Source organism: Mandrillus leucophaeus, unplaced genomic scaffold (genome assembly GCF_000951045.1).
Source record: "Mandrillus leucophaeus isolate KB7577 unplaced genomic scaffold, Mleu.le_1.0 Scaffold305, whole genome shotgun sequence".
Taxonomy (NCBI): Eukaryota; Metazoa; Chordata; class Mammalia; order Primates; family Cercopithecidae; genus Mandrillus; species Mandrillus leucophaeus.
Window position 1 is genome coordinate 705,447 of NW_012103199.1, and position 15,867 is coordinate 721,313.

At 63.8% G+C, this 15,867-nt stretch overlaps 1 protein-coding gene across 1 annotated transcript in view; it reads left to right on the top strand.

The window, feature by feature from the left end:
* Nucleotides 1-8,624, top strand: part of MORN1 (MORN repeat containing 1) — an 81,691-nt gene extending 73,067 nt beyond the window's left edge. The window contains exons 12-13 of the mRNA XM_011987247.1: nt 5,723-5,769; nt 8,308-8,624. Coding sequence (XP_011842637.1) covers nt 5,723-5,769; nt 8,308-8,534 — 274 coding nt within the window. The 3' untranslated portion in view covers nt 8,535-8,624. The remainder of the gene's footprint in view (nt 1-5,722; nt 5,770-8,307) is intronic.
* Nucleotides 8,625-15,867: the final 7,243 nt, after the last annotated feature.

The following is a 15,867-nucleotide window of genomic DNA, read 5'->3' on the forward strand; positions in this document are numbered from 1 at the left end:
ACACACGGACACAGCCCAGCAGCCCAGCCTGCCCCTTGGCCTGAGTCTGGCCTGCTCACTGCTGGTGCCATCTCTGAGCATTCTTGCCAGTGCCTCCTCCACACTGCACCTGCACGGGGCCCAGCCCAGTGGGGCCTTGGAGAACACGATCTGGAATAGACTCTCAACAGACCCAAAGGGGCCCGCATGATGCGGTGGCAACTCTGGTCTCCTCGGCTCACCTGCTCACCCGCTCACCCTCCCCTAGGGCTCTGCCTCCTCTCTGGGCCTTGCCACCTGCTGACCCTGCGGCCAGGAGATCCCACTCAGCCCAGCCCCTCCATCCCCAGGGAAGGCGCCCAGGGGATGCCCTGGCCAGTGGGTCTCAGCCTGCACCTGGCTGTGGTCCTCATGGGATCTGGCCCCGGGGTGGGGGATTGGTGTCCAGCAGGCTGGGGGCTGGGCCCACAGGGATGAGAGCTCCCAGGACAATGGGGTGGGCTGCAGGGAGGGCACCGGGCAGCTGGGGGCACCAGGGTCCTCAGTAGGCAGCACCAGGCGCCCTGGCCGCACTGCTGGAAGCACCTCCAAGTGGGAGTTCAGCCACGAGAGAAAGGGATTGACCGGGTTCTTCTTTAGAAACTTTTTTTTTTTCTGAGACAGAGTCTCGCTCTGTCACCCAGGCTGGAGTGCAGTGGCCCGATCTCGGCTCACTGCAAGCTCCATCTCCTGGGTTCACGCCATTCTCCTGTCTCAGCCTCCCAAAGAGCTGGGACTACAGGTGCCCGCCACCGCGCCCGGCTAATTTTTTTGTATTTCACCATGTTAGCCAGGATGGTCTCGATCTCCTGACCTCGTGATCCGCCCGCCACGGCCTCCCAAAGTGCTGGGATTACAGGCAAGAGCCACTGCACCCGGCCTAGAAACTTTTAAAGGTTGAAAAACGAGCCCTGTCTTGTCAAAGCAGGGATACTAAACCAAAGCAGGTGTGAGGGCCAGGCGGGAACGGCTGGGCCTGCGGATGTGCCCAGCGCTCAGGGGGATGTGCAATGATAGCCCCACAGCAGACGGGGCTGGGGCAGGGCAGCTGTTAACTCTTCGCACGCCCGCACCGGCAAGTGCCCACAGGTGAACAGGCTCCCCCAAACAGAGAACACCCCTCAGGCTTTCCAAGTCCTGAAGCTGACCGCCCACGGGGGACAGGGCACCTGGGGGTCTGTGGCGGTTGCCTCCCCAAGGCCTGGGGCCAAGAATCCAAACTCTGACCTTCGACCTGGGAAAGCAGTCATCTCCCCGGGTGCAGAGGCCTGCGGTGCAGAGGGGCCTCCCCGGGAGGGCTCCCCTGGCAACGTGGCCCCCAGTTCCTCGGCCCAGGCCAGGGGCACGAGGCCTCCGTGGTGCCGGCATGTTCTCCAGGGGCTCCACGGGGCAGGACACACAGACTGTGCTCTGGGAGAGGAGCCGGGGCTGGCATCTGCACCCGTCTGTGTCTGTGCCTGGGGCTGTTACAGAAAGCCCTGGCCCGTGGCTCTCATTTCTTGGGGATACTAAGGAGGCGACGGCGGCTTCCAAGCTGGCCCCAGATCTGCGGCCAAGGGTCCTGATTTTCGGACTTTCACAGGGGCTCCCGGGGCTGTAGAAAACCCTAGGGTGTGGCTCCTGCACAGCAGGTGGGGAAGCCTGGGCCCTTCTCTGAGAGTCACACCCCCCACCTCCAGGTGACAGATTCCTCCTGATTGTGTCTTGCTTGGCTCTTGCCTCACCAGCTCCCGGCACATCCTGGTGGCTCTAGAGGCCACGTGGAACCCCAGAGCTGGGCAAAGGCTCCTGCCCCTTGTCACCAGGATCTGCCTGGACTCTCTGACTCCCAGGCATGACTCCTGACGGCTCCAGTGGGCGCCCTTCTCCAGGAGCCGGGACACCAGGCCAGGCTGCAGGAAGGGATCCCCTGGGCCTCACACCCTGGTCATGAACTGCCCTCCCTGGCCTGGCAGCAGACTGGCCTCAGGCCCAGCTCTAACTTCATGCCCAGGTCAGGGCACGCCAAAGCCATGCATGAGGAACATGTCCACGTCATAGACTGGAAGACTGAGGACAGCAAAGGCCGAGCCCAGGCCCGAAGGAGCGGGTCCGGGTAGACAGGGTCAAGGGCTACAGGCTGCCAGAGGTCCCTTGCTGGGCCTGCACTCGGCCAAGGCCTCTCTGACGCCGCTCCCTGGAACTCTGCTCGGGGCTCGCTGCTGTCTGCACAGAAGCCTGTGAGGAGCTCCTCCGGGGACCTCTTGGCTTCTCGGAGCATCTGGCCTGGGAAGGTGCGGTGAGGGGGGCTGCCAAGGCCAGGAGCTCACTCGGTGACGCCGAGATGCAATGCAGGGCCTCGGGAAAAGCAGCCCTTACCCGTCAGGGTGGCCAGTTCGGCCGACAGGCCACTCTGGTCACTGCCAGAGGCACAGGCAAGAGGAGGGAGCCGGGCGCAGCACCTGTTGGCCTTGCAGAGGTGGTTGCCTGCCCACCATGCCTGTCCCTCCTCACGGCCCTCCACCTGCGCCGCCTCATCCACCTCATTTCCTGTCTGTGCTTCTAAAAGCCACAGAGGCCACTCGCAACCGGCCACAGCCTCTGGGCTTGGGGTCGGCAATGGAGCCTCTGCGGCCTGGACACCGCCCACTGTGTTTCTGTGTTTCTGTGTTTCTGTGTGAGCGCTGGTGTGTCCAGAGCACGCGTCCGCGGGGGCAACACAGGCCTCAGACGTTCGGCGCTGCAGAACAGCCACACATAGACCCTGGGTGAGGCCCAGACTGCTGTGTCTTCACCCGGGCCCCCAGACACTGACCCCGACGGGGAGGCCGAGACTGCCAGGCCGATGCCGGGCCAGACCTCCGCAGGTCAGGAGGGAGCAGGTTGTGTCTGTGCGGTGGTGGCAGCTGCTGCCTCGGGCAGAACTGGCAGGAAACGGCGCCGGAGTGGTGCGGACTCACTGGGTCCTCCAGTGTCAGGGCCGTCATGGCCAGTGACTGAGGGACAGGAGTGAGGGGCTGGCACCCACGTGAAGGTGCAGTCCCAGGCACGCAGTGGGCGCCCAGACGCCCCCCAGGCCACTGCCTGCACCGCCTCCCCATGTGTGGTCTCTGCGGACGCTGGCCTCAGGCCTGCTCGCCGTCCATGGGGCACCCATGCCTGCGTGGACACTGCATGGATGCTGGCCTCGGGTCTGCTCGCCGCCTGTGGGGCACTGATGCCTTCGAATCTGCACTGCCTCCTCCCTAGGCCGAGACTCCCGAGCTCCTTCCTGGCTCTGCCTGTGTTTTCCTCAAAGCCCTGGGGGTTCTGTAAAAACTCAGGATTCCTGTAATCCTGCTTCTTTCTCTAAGGCTGGCAGCCTGGCAGACTAGTTACTCTCGGTGCTGAATTACGTACCCCGCTTCCCCTCCTTGCCCGCACTCCTGTGTCTTACATGGGTCCTGGGGCCTGGCAAGACCCATTCTCCCCACTCGAAATGAAGTCGTTTCAGTCTTCTGTCTTTCATTCTTTTTCACCCAGTTGCTGCCTGTAGGATTCAGGTTTATCGATGGGTAGAACCTGGCCAGTCAAGAGCCCTTGGCTTTCTCCCAGCTCTGGGTGGGCTCTTGACCCCCTTGAGCCACGAATGACAGGAACTGGCCAGCCACAGAGGACAGGGCAGCGGGAGGAGGCTGTGGGATGGTGCCAGCAGGCTTCCCCAGGTCCATTGGATGGGTTATTCCGGACACAGCCCAGCACACCTGGGGCTTCACACAGAAAGAACGTCTCAGCTGGGTGCAGTGGCTCGTGCCAGTAACCCCAACACTTTAGGAGGCCAAGGTGGGAGGATCATTTGAACCCAGGAGTTTAAGACCAGCCTGGGCAACATAGTGAGACCCCATCCCCACCAAAAAAAATTAAAAATTAGCTGGGCATGATGGCACGTGTCTATAGTCTTAGCTACTTGGGAGGTTGAGGCTGCAGTGAGCCATGATCAGGCCACAGCACTCCAGCCTGGGCAACAGAGTGAGACCCTGTCTCTATTGCTTAAAAAAAAAAAAAAATTTCAACAAAGGCCAGGTGCAGTGATCCCAGCACTTCAGGAGGTGGAGGTGGAAGGATTCTCTTCAGCCCAGGACTTTGAGACCAGCCTGGGCAACATAGTGAGACCTCGTCTCTAAAAACTTTTTCAATTAGCTGGGCATGGTGGCACACTCCTGTGGTCCCGTGGGCATGGTGGCACGCTCCTGTGGTCCCGTGGGCATGGTGGCATGCTCCTGTGGTCCCATGGGCATGTGGTGGCACGCTCCTGTGGTCCCGTGGGCATGGTGGCACACTCCACACTCCTGTGCTCCAAGCTCCTTGGAAGGCTAAGGCAAGGGGGTTCCTTGCTCGAGCCCAGGAGTTGGAGGCTGCAGTGAGCCGTGATTGTGCCACTCACTCTAGCCTGGGTCACAGAGCAAGACTCTATCTAGAGAAAGAAAGGAGAGACAGACAGAGAGAGAGAGGAAGAGAGAACAAGGAGAAAGAAAAAAAGAAAAAGGGAAGGAAGGAGGGAGGGAGGAAGGGAAGGAAGGAAAGGAGGGAGAGAGGGAGGGAGGAAGGGAAGGAAGGAAAGGAGGGAGAGAGGGAGGGAGGAAGGGAGGAAGGGAGGGAGGGAAAGTAAGATGCACTTCTGAAGTGCATCTCTGTCCGAGGAGGAGGGTGAGTGTCCACATGGAGCCAGCCCCTTGTCCCTGCAGCAGGAGCATCCGAGGCACCTGCTGGGTGACCCAGCTTCCCCATGTGCAGGGACTGCCTCCTCCCCAGTGGCTGAACCATGAGGAGCTGCTCCCCAGCAAGGCCGGCTGCCAGGGCCTGGTGGGCCTGGGCTGGGCGAGAGGTTCCTCCTGGCATGGGAGCTGCTGTGGGGACGGTGAGGAGGGGTGCAGCGAGGGCCTGGAGGAGGCTCAGGTGCCACGACCACGTCCTCAGGGCCCACCTGCTCCCCAACCCAGATCCTGCCTGGCCATGGCCCCGCCCTGGCCCAAGGGTCCCCCGAGACCCTGTCCGGCAGGAGGAACAGGCCCCTCACTTGTTGCAGATCAGAAACCAACGTGGGTGGTGGGTCCCCCAAAGACTGCCTCAGGGCAGGAGCTGCACCCCCCAGGGAGCCAGGGCTGCAAGTGTCTCCACGGGGAGGCCTCGGCAGGACCCCGGGTCCCTCCCATCCTCACTGTTACCTCTCCTTTCCCAGCCGTGGCACTCCCAGGTGACCCTGGACCTCTGTCCCTCCGAGGGGACACCGTGCCCCCGCCGGGCCTCCTGATCCCTCTTGCTGAGACTCCCGCTGCTCCTCAGTTGCTCCCTGCAGGCTCCGGCGTCGCTGCCTCTCAGGGGCTTCGGGTTTTTCTCACCCTTCATGGTCTTCTCGGCTGCACCGGGGGGGCCTCCGCCTTGTCAGAAGCCTGTGGGAATGGGGTTGTCAGTCCCACTCCTGCTCCAAGGCCATAAGCACATCAATAATTTCGACAACGAGGATTTGCACAGGGCAGCCCACGGGCCTGAGGGGCAGAGAGCTGGGTGCAGGCTGCCAGAGGACTCTCCTTATCCTGCCCGTGGCCCCGAGGTGGAGTTTGCTGGCCTCTGCTGTCCTGGGGCCCCGAATCCACCCTGGAGCCACTAGCCCCGGTTCGGGTCAGGGATGCCATGTCCTGGGGGTTCAGACAGGGCATTCAGGGGCCTCACTGTGTCATCTCCACAGGCCTGAGGGGAGCGCCACGGAGGAGCAGCCTGCGGCAGCATACCCAGGTAGGTGGACGGGGCCCAAGTCCATCGCCGGTTGTGCCACTGTCTGGAGAGGCCACAGCCCAGGGCTGGGGGTGGGGTTGGGGGAACTTGGCCCGGGGTCCCCAGAGGCAAGTGGCAGTGGGTGGGGGATTTGGGAGCAGCCGAGCCCTCCCAAGGGCCTGAATGGGAAGGGGGCTGGTGGTTTGGGGGCTGGGGACGGTCCAGAAAGATTTGAAGCTAGGCCGACACAGCCCTTGATGTGGGGAATGTCCTAGAAAGGAGGAAGCCATGGGGACAGGGAGCGCGGAGGCACAGAAGCCTTGAGGTCCAAGGGTTGCCAAGGGGAGCTGAGGGGCAGCTGTCGAGGCCCACGGTGGCTGAACCATGAGGAGCTGCTCCCCGCAAGGCTGGCTGCCGGGGCCTGGTGGGCTGGGCTGGGCGGGAGGTTCCTCCTGGCGTGGGGGCTGCTGTGGGGACAGTGAGGAGGGGTGCAGCGAGGGCCTGGAGGAGGCTCAGGTGCAGACCCTCAGCCGTGGGGCCTCCTCCAGTCGCCCCAGTCCTGGGGCTCAGCCCCACAGCCTAGGCCTGGCATCCCCCTCCAAGCCAGAGGGGCCAAACGCCAGGCACCTCAGCTACACAACAGCTTGGAGCCCTAGCAGGGCCCGGGCACCGTGGCTGACTGGGTGCCTGATGGAGAGTGGAGCTTCTCTGTCCGCTGGGCCAACGTGAATGACCCTTCCTCTGGTGTCTCTGGGGTTCTGGCTGGAGAGCCAAAGGCTGGAAGGTCTGGGCCCACTGCTCACTGGGGTCTGGATGCCACCACGGAGCTGCCTCTGGCACAGGGGGAGCAAGCGGAGCCACCCTGGTCGTGGGGACGGCACCAGTGCGGCCAGGGCTATAGCCAGCGAGGCCTGGGTGAGGGGTGGGACCGGAGTCCTGGGCGATGTCCCCTGGGGTCCCACAGCAGCCCTCACACCGTCGACCAGGCCACCCCATCCCGGCCATCCCAGGAGGAGTAGGTGGGCGAGGGTAGGGGCGGGGACATCACCGCATCGATGTCGGCTGGTCCTGGCATGTCTGCACAGCCACCCGGCCAGGGTTTATGTGCTCAGTGGAGACAGCTCGGGGTGAGGAGCGAAGGGAGATCTGATGATGTGGGGGCCATTTGGGGCTAAGCCATATATGTATGGCTGAGGCCCCTGGTGAGAGCTGGCCCAGGGCTAGATCACGTGGCCGTCGAGGCCCGGCCTGCCGTATAGTGGCCACCAGCCAGAGCCCTTCCCGCCCTTCCCATCTGCCGGGACGCCGGCCTCAGGAGTGGGGTCAGATGGGGCCTGTGGCCGGCTCCTCAGCCACTGCCCACTGAGCTCTCGGCCCCCCGGCCAGCGCCTTGGCCGCCGCTGGTACAGCTGGATTCCTGGGAACACCTAGAAACCCGGCTGCTTGGAAACACTGTGGCGTTGCCATGTGGGGCCCTTCCTCCGCCCGCCAGGGAGGCTGGCCTTGGTGCCCAGCGCTGTGGCCCACACCCGCCAGGCTGCAGAACGTGTGTCCCCCTGCGAGGCCCCCTAGAACCGTGTTTTTTTCTAGAGGAACTGACTCAGGGCCAAGTACATTCCTCCCGGCCCCCGAGGCTCGCTCTTGTCCAGCCCTGGGAACGCACAGGCGGCCGAGCCCTTGGCCTGGCCGGAGGAGGCCGCCGCTCCGCGAAGCGAGCGCTGTTTTCCAGGCTGGCGTCTGGAATGTTGCTCTGCCTTGCGGTGTGAGCCGACTCCTGCCCCCATTTCAGCTGCGGCCGCATTCCTGGTGTGAGCCCGGGCCAGCCGAGGCGCCTTTTCCACTCTCCGGTGCCAGCCCCGGCAGGCTCAGGGGAGGGGAGAGGACGGTTTCTATGGCAACCTCACTTTTTGTTATTTCTTATTTTCTTTTTTATGGTTTCTCCAACTTTGAAGCTCTCCAGACAGTTTACAGACTGAAAGGAAAAGTACTTTTCCTTCTCTGCCGAGTCCCCCCAGCAGGGCCGCCCTCCAGCCCCACCCAGAGAGCCCCAGCGCGGGTGTGGGGAAGGGGCTGGGGCGGGGGCTCCGAAAGCAAGTCACACACACCTGCCTTCAGAGCGCTCGTTATTTTTAAAAACAGTTTATAGAGGAAACGAATTATTTTTCTCCTAAAAAGTAGGAAAGTATTTGCAAAAGAATCCTCCAGGGACCCACAGCCAGGTCAGCTGCAGGGACTGAAGAGCGGCCGCCATGCGAGGGTCGTGTCTGTCCTTGCCAGCCTCTGAGTCGGAGGCCGTAGCTGGGCGGTGGCCTGAGGCCAGAGGTGGTTTCCTTCACCCAAAATTAGTTCATCCACCTACGCTGACTGTGTGTCCAGCACCCCAGGACTGGTCCGGTGGCCGGTGCTGTGGTTACAGTGCCAAGAATCCCAGAACCCGGGCAGAGATGACCAGGGTCGGGGACACGGGCCAGTGGGCACACGAGAGTGGGCAGTGGGCTGAGGCCAGGGAGGGGAGGGGACAGGAGCCTGCTGAGGACCAGCCCAGCCCGCCCCTTGCAGGGGAGTACGTGCTCATGATCCGTGACGTGACCACTCCACCATTCCTGGGACGCACACTGCCCCCCGCCTTCAAACACCTGCGGGTCGTGGTGAAGAGGGCTGACCGGCCACCCCACGTTCTGGAAGAAGGCCCTGAAGCCTCAAGCGGCTGGCAGGCCCATGGCTGCGCCCCAGAGCCTCCAGCGCCTCGGGAGGCCCCGTGTCCACAGGAGGCCACCTCGGTGTGAACGGCAAGAAACTCTGCCTCTGCTTGCGGAACCCTGTCCCCGATTCCCCAGAGCCCTGCGGCTGTTTGAATAAAATGCTCAGTGGCAGCTGTGGAGGGCACCGCTCCTTGGGCCCGACGCCCGCAGCGAGGCCCTCCCCATGCACCCGCACGCTCACAGGCGAGGCCGCAGGACTGGAGCCCGCATCCTCACTCACTGCTGTGGCCTCCGCTCTGCGCAGAGCCCTGGGAAGCCTGGGGGCTCAGGCGGGACACATGGGGTGACTCGTCTCAAGGCCAGGCTGTGGCAGTCGCCCAGGCACCCTTCGAGGCCAGCATGTCTGTCCCACCCACACTGTTCCCAGGCCCAGCCACGGTCGGTGCCGGAATTCCCTGCCAGGCTGGGGCTGGGAAGGAGGGTCCCTGTCTCCCTGCCACAGAGCTCTGCAGTGAAGCCCAGCCAGGCAACCCCCTGGCCTCCGCCTGGCACTACCCACTCCAGGCAATCCTGCCCGCAGGACGGACTCCCATGGCGAGAGGCAGGAGGCATGCGATCAGCTCTCCTGGCCGGTATCCTGCCTGCCTGACGTCCCCGCCCCGCACTGAACAGGGAGGACGGTCAGGAACATTCCACGGCTGCCTCTGGAGGGCCCCTCAGCCACTGAGAGGGGCCAGAAGGTCGCTGGGGAGGGGGCACTGAGGTGGCCCATGGGCAGCCAGCCACTCAGTCAGCACAGAAGGTGGCGACTGCACAGACCCTGCCTCCTGGCCCTGCCGCACCTGCTCTGGCCCCTGGCTTCACCCTGCCCACCTGGGGCCTGCGCAGCCTGGCTGGTCTCACCCTCTGCCCTCTCAGCGCTGGGCAGGGAGCCAGCCTCCTCAGGCCCTTGCTCTCTCGGCAGTCCCTCAGACCCACCCGTTCTTGCAGCCCACCCTCTCAGAAGACCACCGTTTGGAGCCCTGGGGAGGGGGCATCCAGGACCCAGCCCAGCCCCACACCAGGCCTGTGCCCCCGATGTTTCCCTCATGCTGCTGTCCCTGGCCCTCCCACGACTGGCACCGACCTCCTTGCGCTGCGGCCAGACCCACCCTCCCACCGTCCAGGCACACCTCCCTGGGAACACACCCATGTCCCGGGCCAGCTGCGGCCGGGGCCTCTCTCCAGACCCGCACAGGCAGCTGCTTCTGCTCGGCGGAGGGAGACTGTGGACAGAGGAGCTGTGTTCACAGCAGTGCAGGAACCCAGGGCAGCCCCTGGGCACACGGGGGTGAAGACCCACCCAGAAGCTGGGGTGCTGCACAGTGGGGGGACCCTGGGAAGCTCTCAGAGAGAGCCTGGTTGGGGCCAGGTCGGGCGTAGCGTGGTGGATGCACCGAAGAAGGCCGGCTGCCTGGGGGCAAAGGGGCGAGCTCGGGGGGCATTGTGGGGAGGAACCAGACCAGACCATGGGATGCTGGGCCCCCCATCCTTGCAGGTGACAAGCTGGAGGCCACTGGAGCTGCAGTGAGAGGACCCTTCCTCTACCAGTGCAGAGTGGCCCCAAGGCCCCCTGGTTCTGAGCTCTGCCACTTGGCGGTCGAGCACATGTGGGGGGCTGTGGCATCCCTGAAGTTTCCCCAGACACGCAGGCTTCCATTCCAGACAGCAAGGCAGGCAGCCACCCTCCTGTACCTTCTAGAAGCCCAGACCCAGGGGCAAGGCTGCATCTCCCAGCTGTGGCCATCCTCGAGGCTCCCAGAGCCCAGGGCGGCTTCGTCACAGCTATGGCTCCAGCCTCTGGTCCCCGGGGGCCTTGTGAGTGCCTTGCGGTTCTGACACTGTCCCTTGCCCTTGGGGTTGGCTACGCCTGTCGGAGGGGAGGCTCCTGGCATGCCTGACCTGCCCCGACCTGGGTCACCTGCCTCCCAGGAGGACAGGCAGACATCGGCCAGGCCGGGCCCACAGAGCCCCCGCAAAGGGCAGATGCCACCGCGCCACGCTGGCCTTGATCAACTGCAAGTGAGCGACGCTCACCTGGGTCTGCCCCTTACATTTGGCAAATTGCTTTGTAGCTTTTTTTCACTTCAGGATGAAACCACATTTGTGTCAGAAGAAAAATAGAAAATGATGTTTCAATTTAGAAAAAAATTGCTGGGAACAGCAGCAGCTGCTGGGTTTCCAGTGTGCGGAGCGGTGTCCTCTGGGATTTAATTCCCAATCAGCAGCCTTGGCTTTCAGAGTCACAAAACCCACGACAGGAAATCCAGGACTGTTTTCTCCCCACGGGTGCGGCGGGCATGGGGGTCTGCACCTCGGGGGGCTCCTTTGTGGCTGACAGGTGCATCTTGCCGTCCATCAAGGCTGACTTTTCGGCAAGCTCTCTGTAAACACAGAAGCCCAGAGCCATCCGCTTCCTTGGTTATCACAGCAAAACCAGGGCAGGCGTCGGTGTCCCCTGGGCTTGCTGCTGGGGCCACTGAGGGCCCAAGAAGGTGGCCAGGTGGCTACCTGGCCGTGCTCCTCTGCCCATGCCCAACCCACCAGGACAGGCCCTGGGGACCCTGGGAGGGAGCAGAGAGCCGTGGCTCCCTAGGGTTGCTGGCACCTCTCTGGCCAGCATGCCTCAGAGCCAACAGGCAGTCAGCCTTGGAGAGATGCAGCGCCTGGGCCTTGCCTGGACTCCCGCCCCAGCCCCACTCACCCTACTCCTCACACCACATCCCGAAGTTAAAATACACACAAAATTTGAATTTTTAAAAACAAAAAGCAAAAACAGCTGGGGAGAGGCCTGCGGAGACAGCCTTGTGGCCACAGACACTGCTCTGGATGTGTGGTGAGGAGCCGGGTGGGAGAGGGAGGGACTGCGGGGAGCAGCGTCCAGAGACCAGGAGTGGCGAGGTGGCCACAGGCCAGGCCTCACCCAGGGACAGTGACCGTCCCCTCGAACTCTGCTTGGACAGCCCACGGTAGGGACAGAGTCCTCGGGACGGGCCACAGAACACAAGGCCTCCCACGTCCCTTCACCCTGGCTTCTGAGTCTGCCAGTCCCCATGCCCTGGGGAGGCCACAGAGGCTGGCCCATCTGTCTGGTCCAGCTGACCTCTTGGGCAGAGTCCCAGGACCCTTTGCTGTCTTGGGGTGGGAAGACCCTGGAAGGAGGACCCAGAGCCCCCGACATGCGTCTCCCACCAGCACACTCCCCTGCTCTGGGGTGTGCCCCGCCCCCGTGAAAGTTCTCCCCCATTGCCTGCCCCCCGCGGGCCGGAACCAGTCCTTGAGTGCCGAGCCCAGGGCGGGATCACGTGGAAGGACAGAAGCTCACGGGCTGACCTCGGCTCGCCTGCCCCTGCTCACTGAGTCTGCGTCTGAGACTGGGCACTGATTCCTGGGCACCGGCCTCACACCCGGCACTGGGGCCTCAGCGACGGCGTGAGTGGACAGACTTACTGCAGGCCGAGCAGCGTCTCTGAGTGGAGGGCGCGGGCTGGGGACAGACGTGCTCCCAAAGGCCTTGACAGCATTCGGCGGCGGCCACGGTCTCCCAGGCTTCCCAGTCCTCTTGAGCAGGCTCTCCTCTGCGTGTCGGGGGGAGAGCAGGCAGCTCGTGGTGTGGAGGTGGCAACACACCGGCTTTGGGGCCAGGGTGGCCATGCCATGTGACTGTCTGTCAACACAGCCAGATATGAGCTGGGCTAAGGCCTCCTCCTAGGCTGGGCAGGGGCTCTGTTGGGCTCCTCCTGACCTGGTGGGCATGGTAGGGGCTGTGTCTTCCTCTGGCCTGCAGACCACAGCTTACTGGTGCCACCCCTGGGAACCCGAGGCCAGGTGGCAGCTCTCTGGCAAGCTCATAAGCACAGTGTCTCGGAGGTGGAGCCCCCCCCAACCCCAGCCAGCCCCCTCTCCTGCCCCAGGAGGAGTCTTGGGGAGAGCTCCAGGTCCAAGGACAGGAAATCCAGGACTGTTTTCTCCCCACGGGTGCGGCGGGCATGGGGGTCTGCACCTCGGGGGGCTCCTTTGTGGCTGACAGGTGCATCTTGCCGTCCATCAAGGCTGACTTTTCGGCAAGCTCTCTGTAAACACAGAAGCCCAGAGCCATCCGCTTCCTTGGTTATCACAGCAAAACCAGGGCAGGCGTCGGTGTCCCCTGGGCTTGCTGCTGGGGCCACTGAGGGCCCAAGAAGGTGGCCAGGTGGCTACCTGGCCGTGCTCCTCTGCCCATGCCCAACCCACCAGGACAGGCCCTGGGGACCCTGGGAGGGAGCAGAGAGCCGTGGCTCCCTAGGGTTGCTGGCACCTCTCTGGCCAGCATGCCTCAGAGCCAACAGGCAGTCAGCCTTGGAGAGATGCAGCGCCTGGGCCTTGCCTGGACTCCCGCCCCAGCCCCACTCACCCTACTCCTCACACCACATCCCGAAGTTAAAATACACACAAAATTTGAATTTTTAAAAACAAAAAGCAAAAACAGCTGGGGAGAGGCCTGCGGAGACAGCCTTGTGGCCACAGACACTGCTCTGGATGTGTGGTGAGGAGCCGGGTGGGAGAGGGAGGGACTGCGGGGAGCAGCGTCCAGAGACCAGGAGTGGCGAGGTGGCCACAGGCCAGGCCTCACCCAGGGACAGTGACCGTCCCCTCGAACTCTGCTTGGACAGCCCACGGTAGGGACAGAGTCCTCGGGACGGGCCACAGAACACAAGGCCTCCCACGTCCCTTCACCCTGGCTTCTGAGTCTGCCAGTCCCCATGCCCTGGGGAGGCCACAGAGGCTGGCCCATCTGTCTGGTCCAGCTGACCTCTTGGGCAGAGTCCCAGGACCCTTTGCTGTCTTGGGGTGGGAAGACCCTGGAAGGAGGACCCAGAGCCCCCGACATGCGTCTCCCACCAGCACACTCCCCTGCTCTGGGGTGTGCCCCGCCCCCGTGAAAGTTCTCCCCCATTGCCTGCCCCCCGCGGGCCGGAACCAGTCCTTGAGTGCCGAGCCCAGGGCGGGATCACGTGGAAGGACAGAAGCTCACGGGCTGACCTCGGCTCGCCTGCCCCTGCTCACTGAGTCTGCGTCTGAGACTGGGCACTGATTCCTGGGCACCGGCCTCACACCCGGCACTGGGGCCTCAGCGACGGCGTGAGTGGACAGACTTACTGCAGGCCGAGCAGCGTCTCTGAGTGGAGGGCGCGGGCTGGGGACAGACGTGCTCCCAAAGGCCTTGACAGCATTCGGCGGCGGCCACGGTCTCCCAGGCTTCCCAGTCCTCTTGAGCAGGCTCTCCTCTGCGTGTCGGGGGGAGAGCAGGCAGCTCGTGGTGTGGAGGTGGCAACACACCGGCTTTGGGGCCAGGGTGGCCATGCCATGTGACTGTCTGTCAACACAGCCAGATATGAGCTGGGCTAAGGCCTCCTCCTAGGCTGGGCAGGGGCTCTGTTGGGCTCCTCCTGACCTGGTGGGCATGGTAGGGGCTGTGTCTTCCTCTGGCCTGCAGACCACGGCTTACTGGTGCCACCCCTGGGAACCCGAGGCCAGGTGGCAGCTCTCTGGCAAGCTCATAAGCACAGTGTCTCGGAGGTGGAGCCCCCCCCAACCCCAGCCAGCCCCCTCTCCTGCCCCAGGAGGAGTCTTGGGGAGAGCTCCAGGTCCAAGCCCCGCCCGCCTCCCCATGCCCTTCCTGTTCCTTCAACCTCCAGACAAGGGAGCAGTGGCCGTTCCTCCTTTCCTCCCACCCACCGGTTACCGAGCGAAGATGACACTGAAAGCCATCAAGCCAGTTGCTGCCATGGAAGACGGAGTCTGTGAGCCAGAGAGAGACAGAAACACACAGAAAGAGGCAGAGACACAGAGAGTCAGAGACAGACACAGGCGAAGACACAAAGAGGTAGAGAGATGGGGTGGGGGTGGAGAGGGGATGCCCGCCTCACCCCTTCAGCAGCGGCTCAGCCAGGACACCCTCCAGACCATGCCCAGGCCCCTTTGGTGTTACCAGTGGACAGCATAGCTAGGCCACAGCCATGAACCAGATGGGACCCACCTGACCTGTGTCCCCCTCCCAAAGCCTCTCCCTTTTCACTTCTGGTGCCTAGGGGGGTGTCGAGACCAGCTGTGCAGGGCAGCCCCTCCCAGGCAGGCCTTCCTGGAGGGCCAGGTGCCCAGCCCCATAGGCAGGTTCCTGCACAGCCTGGCCTGGCCTTCCCGGGGAGCCTCAGGCCTGGGCCGAGTAAGCCAGGAGTCACTGGGCCTGTGGGCTGGCTCAGCGAGACCACAGCTCAGCAAACACCACACCCATCAGCCCCTTTCTGTCCTGCCTCCAGGCCCAGAGGCAGCCAGGGCCTCCCTGATGACAGAGCCCCCGGTCGGGGCTTGCAAGGGGAGCTGCCGGCTCTTCAGCGAGCCTTGGGGAGACCGCCTGGGGCCAGGGTGCTGCCTGGCTGCCCGCTCTGCCCCCAACTTGGCCTCTGGCGGTAGCACTTGTGAAAATACTGGACACTCCTCCTAGTACTTCCACCTCCCACCCACGGCAACCAGAGCCAGGAGCCAGGCTGGGGGCTTCCGAACACAGCTCCAGGGCCAGTGGGGCCGCCTCAGTCTGTGCACCCTCCTTCCTGAGGACCCGTGGGGAACAGAGGTAGCGGCCCACGCCAGCCCCCTAGCTTCCTTGGCTCCTGAGGTCGACCACAGCCAGGGAGGGCCCCCATCAAGGGTCGAGGCTCTGCCCACCCCTGCCTCACGGCCCAGGAGTCCCCAGGGGGAGGCCAGGACTCAGCTCTCTCAGCTCCTGCTCCCAGCTGCCCAGCCCAGCGGTTGCTCCCTGGAGACCCCTCGGGGACTGCATGTTGGCTCCCCAGTGGCCTCAGGGCACCACCAGTCATTCTCCCGCCCATCCCTAGCCAGGCCCACACCTGGAGACCCTGTCCTGCTGTCCCAGACCTGACCCCACTGGGTCCTCATCCACCCACACACCACGCATGTTCCCTGCTAGGGCCCCACCTGCCGGCTTCCACCTGGGGACAGGAGGACACAGCTCCACGGTCCTGCCCAGGCAGGGAGAAGCAGGCTGAGCACCATGACGCTGCTATACTCCTGATGGGGGCTAGCGGGAGCGGGGCTCAGTGCCTGGGGGCCTTCCACGGAGCTCCAAGCAGAAGTGGCCTGGGATGCAGTCAGGCTCCCTGCTGGGAGGGCGGGTTTCAAGCCCACAGTTTAGAGCATGGGTGGGGGTGCCTGGGCTGGGGGTCCCTTGGCTGATGGCCTGAGGGGGATAGGAGGCCAGGCCTGCAGGGAGCCGGGGGCAGGTGAGAAGGAAAAACAGCTCTAAGGGGCAGGTCTCGGGGAGGCCGCCTGGGTCTCATGGTCTCCTGTGGTTGGATCCACCAAGTTCCCCCAGGCCCCT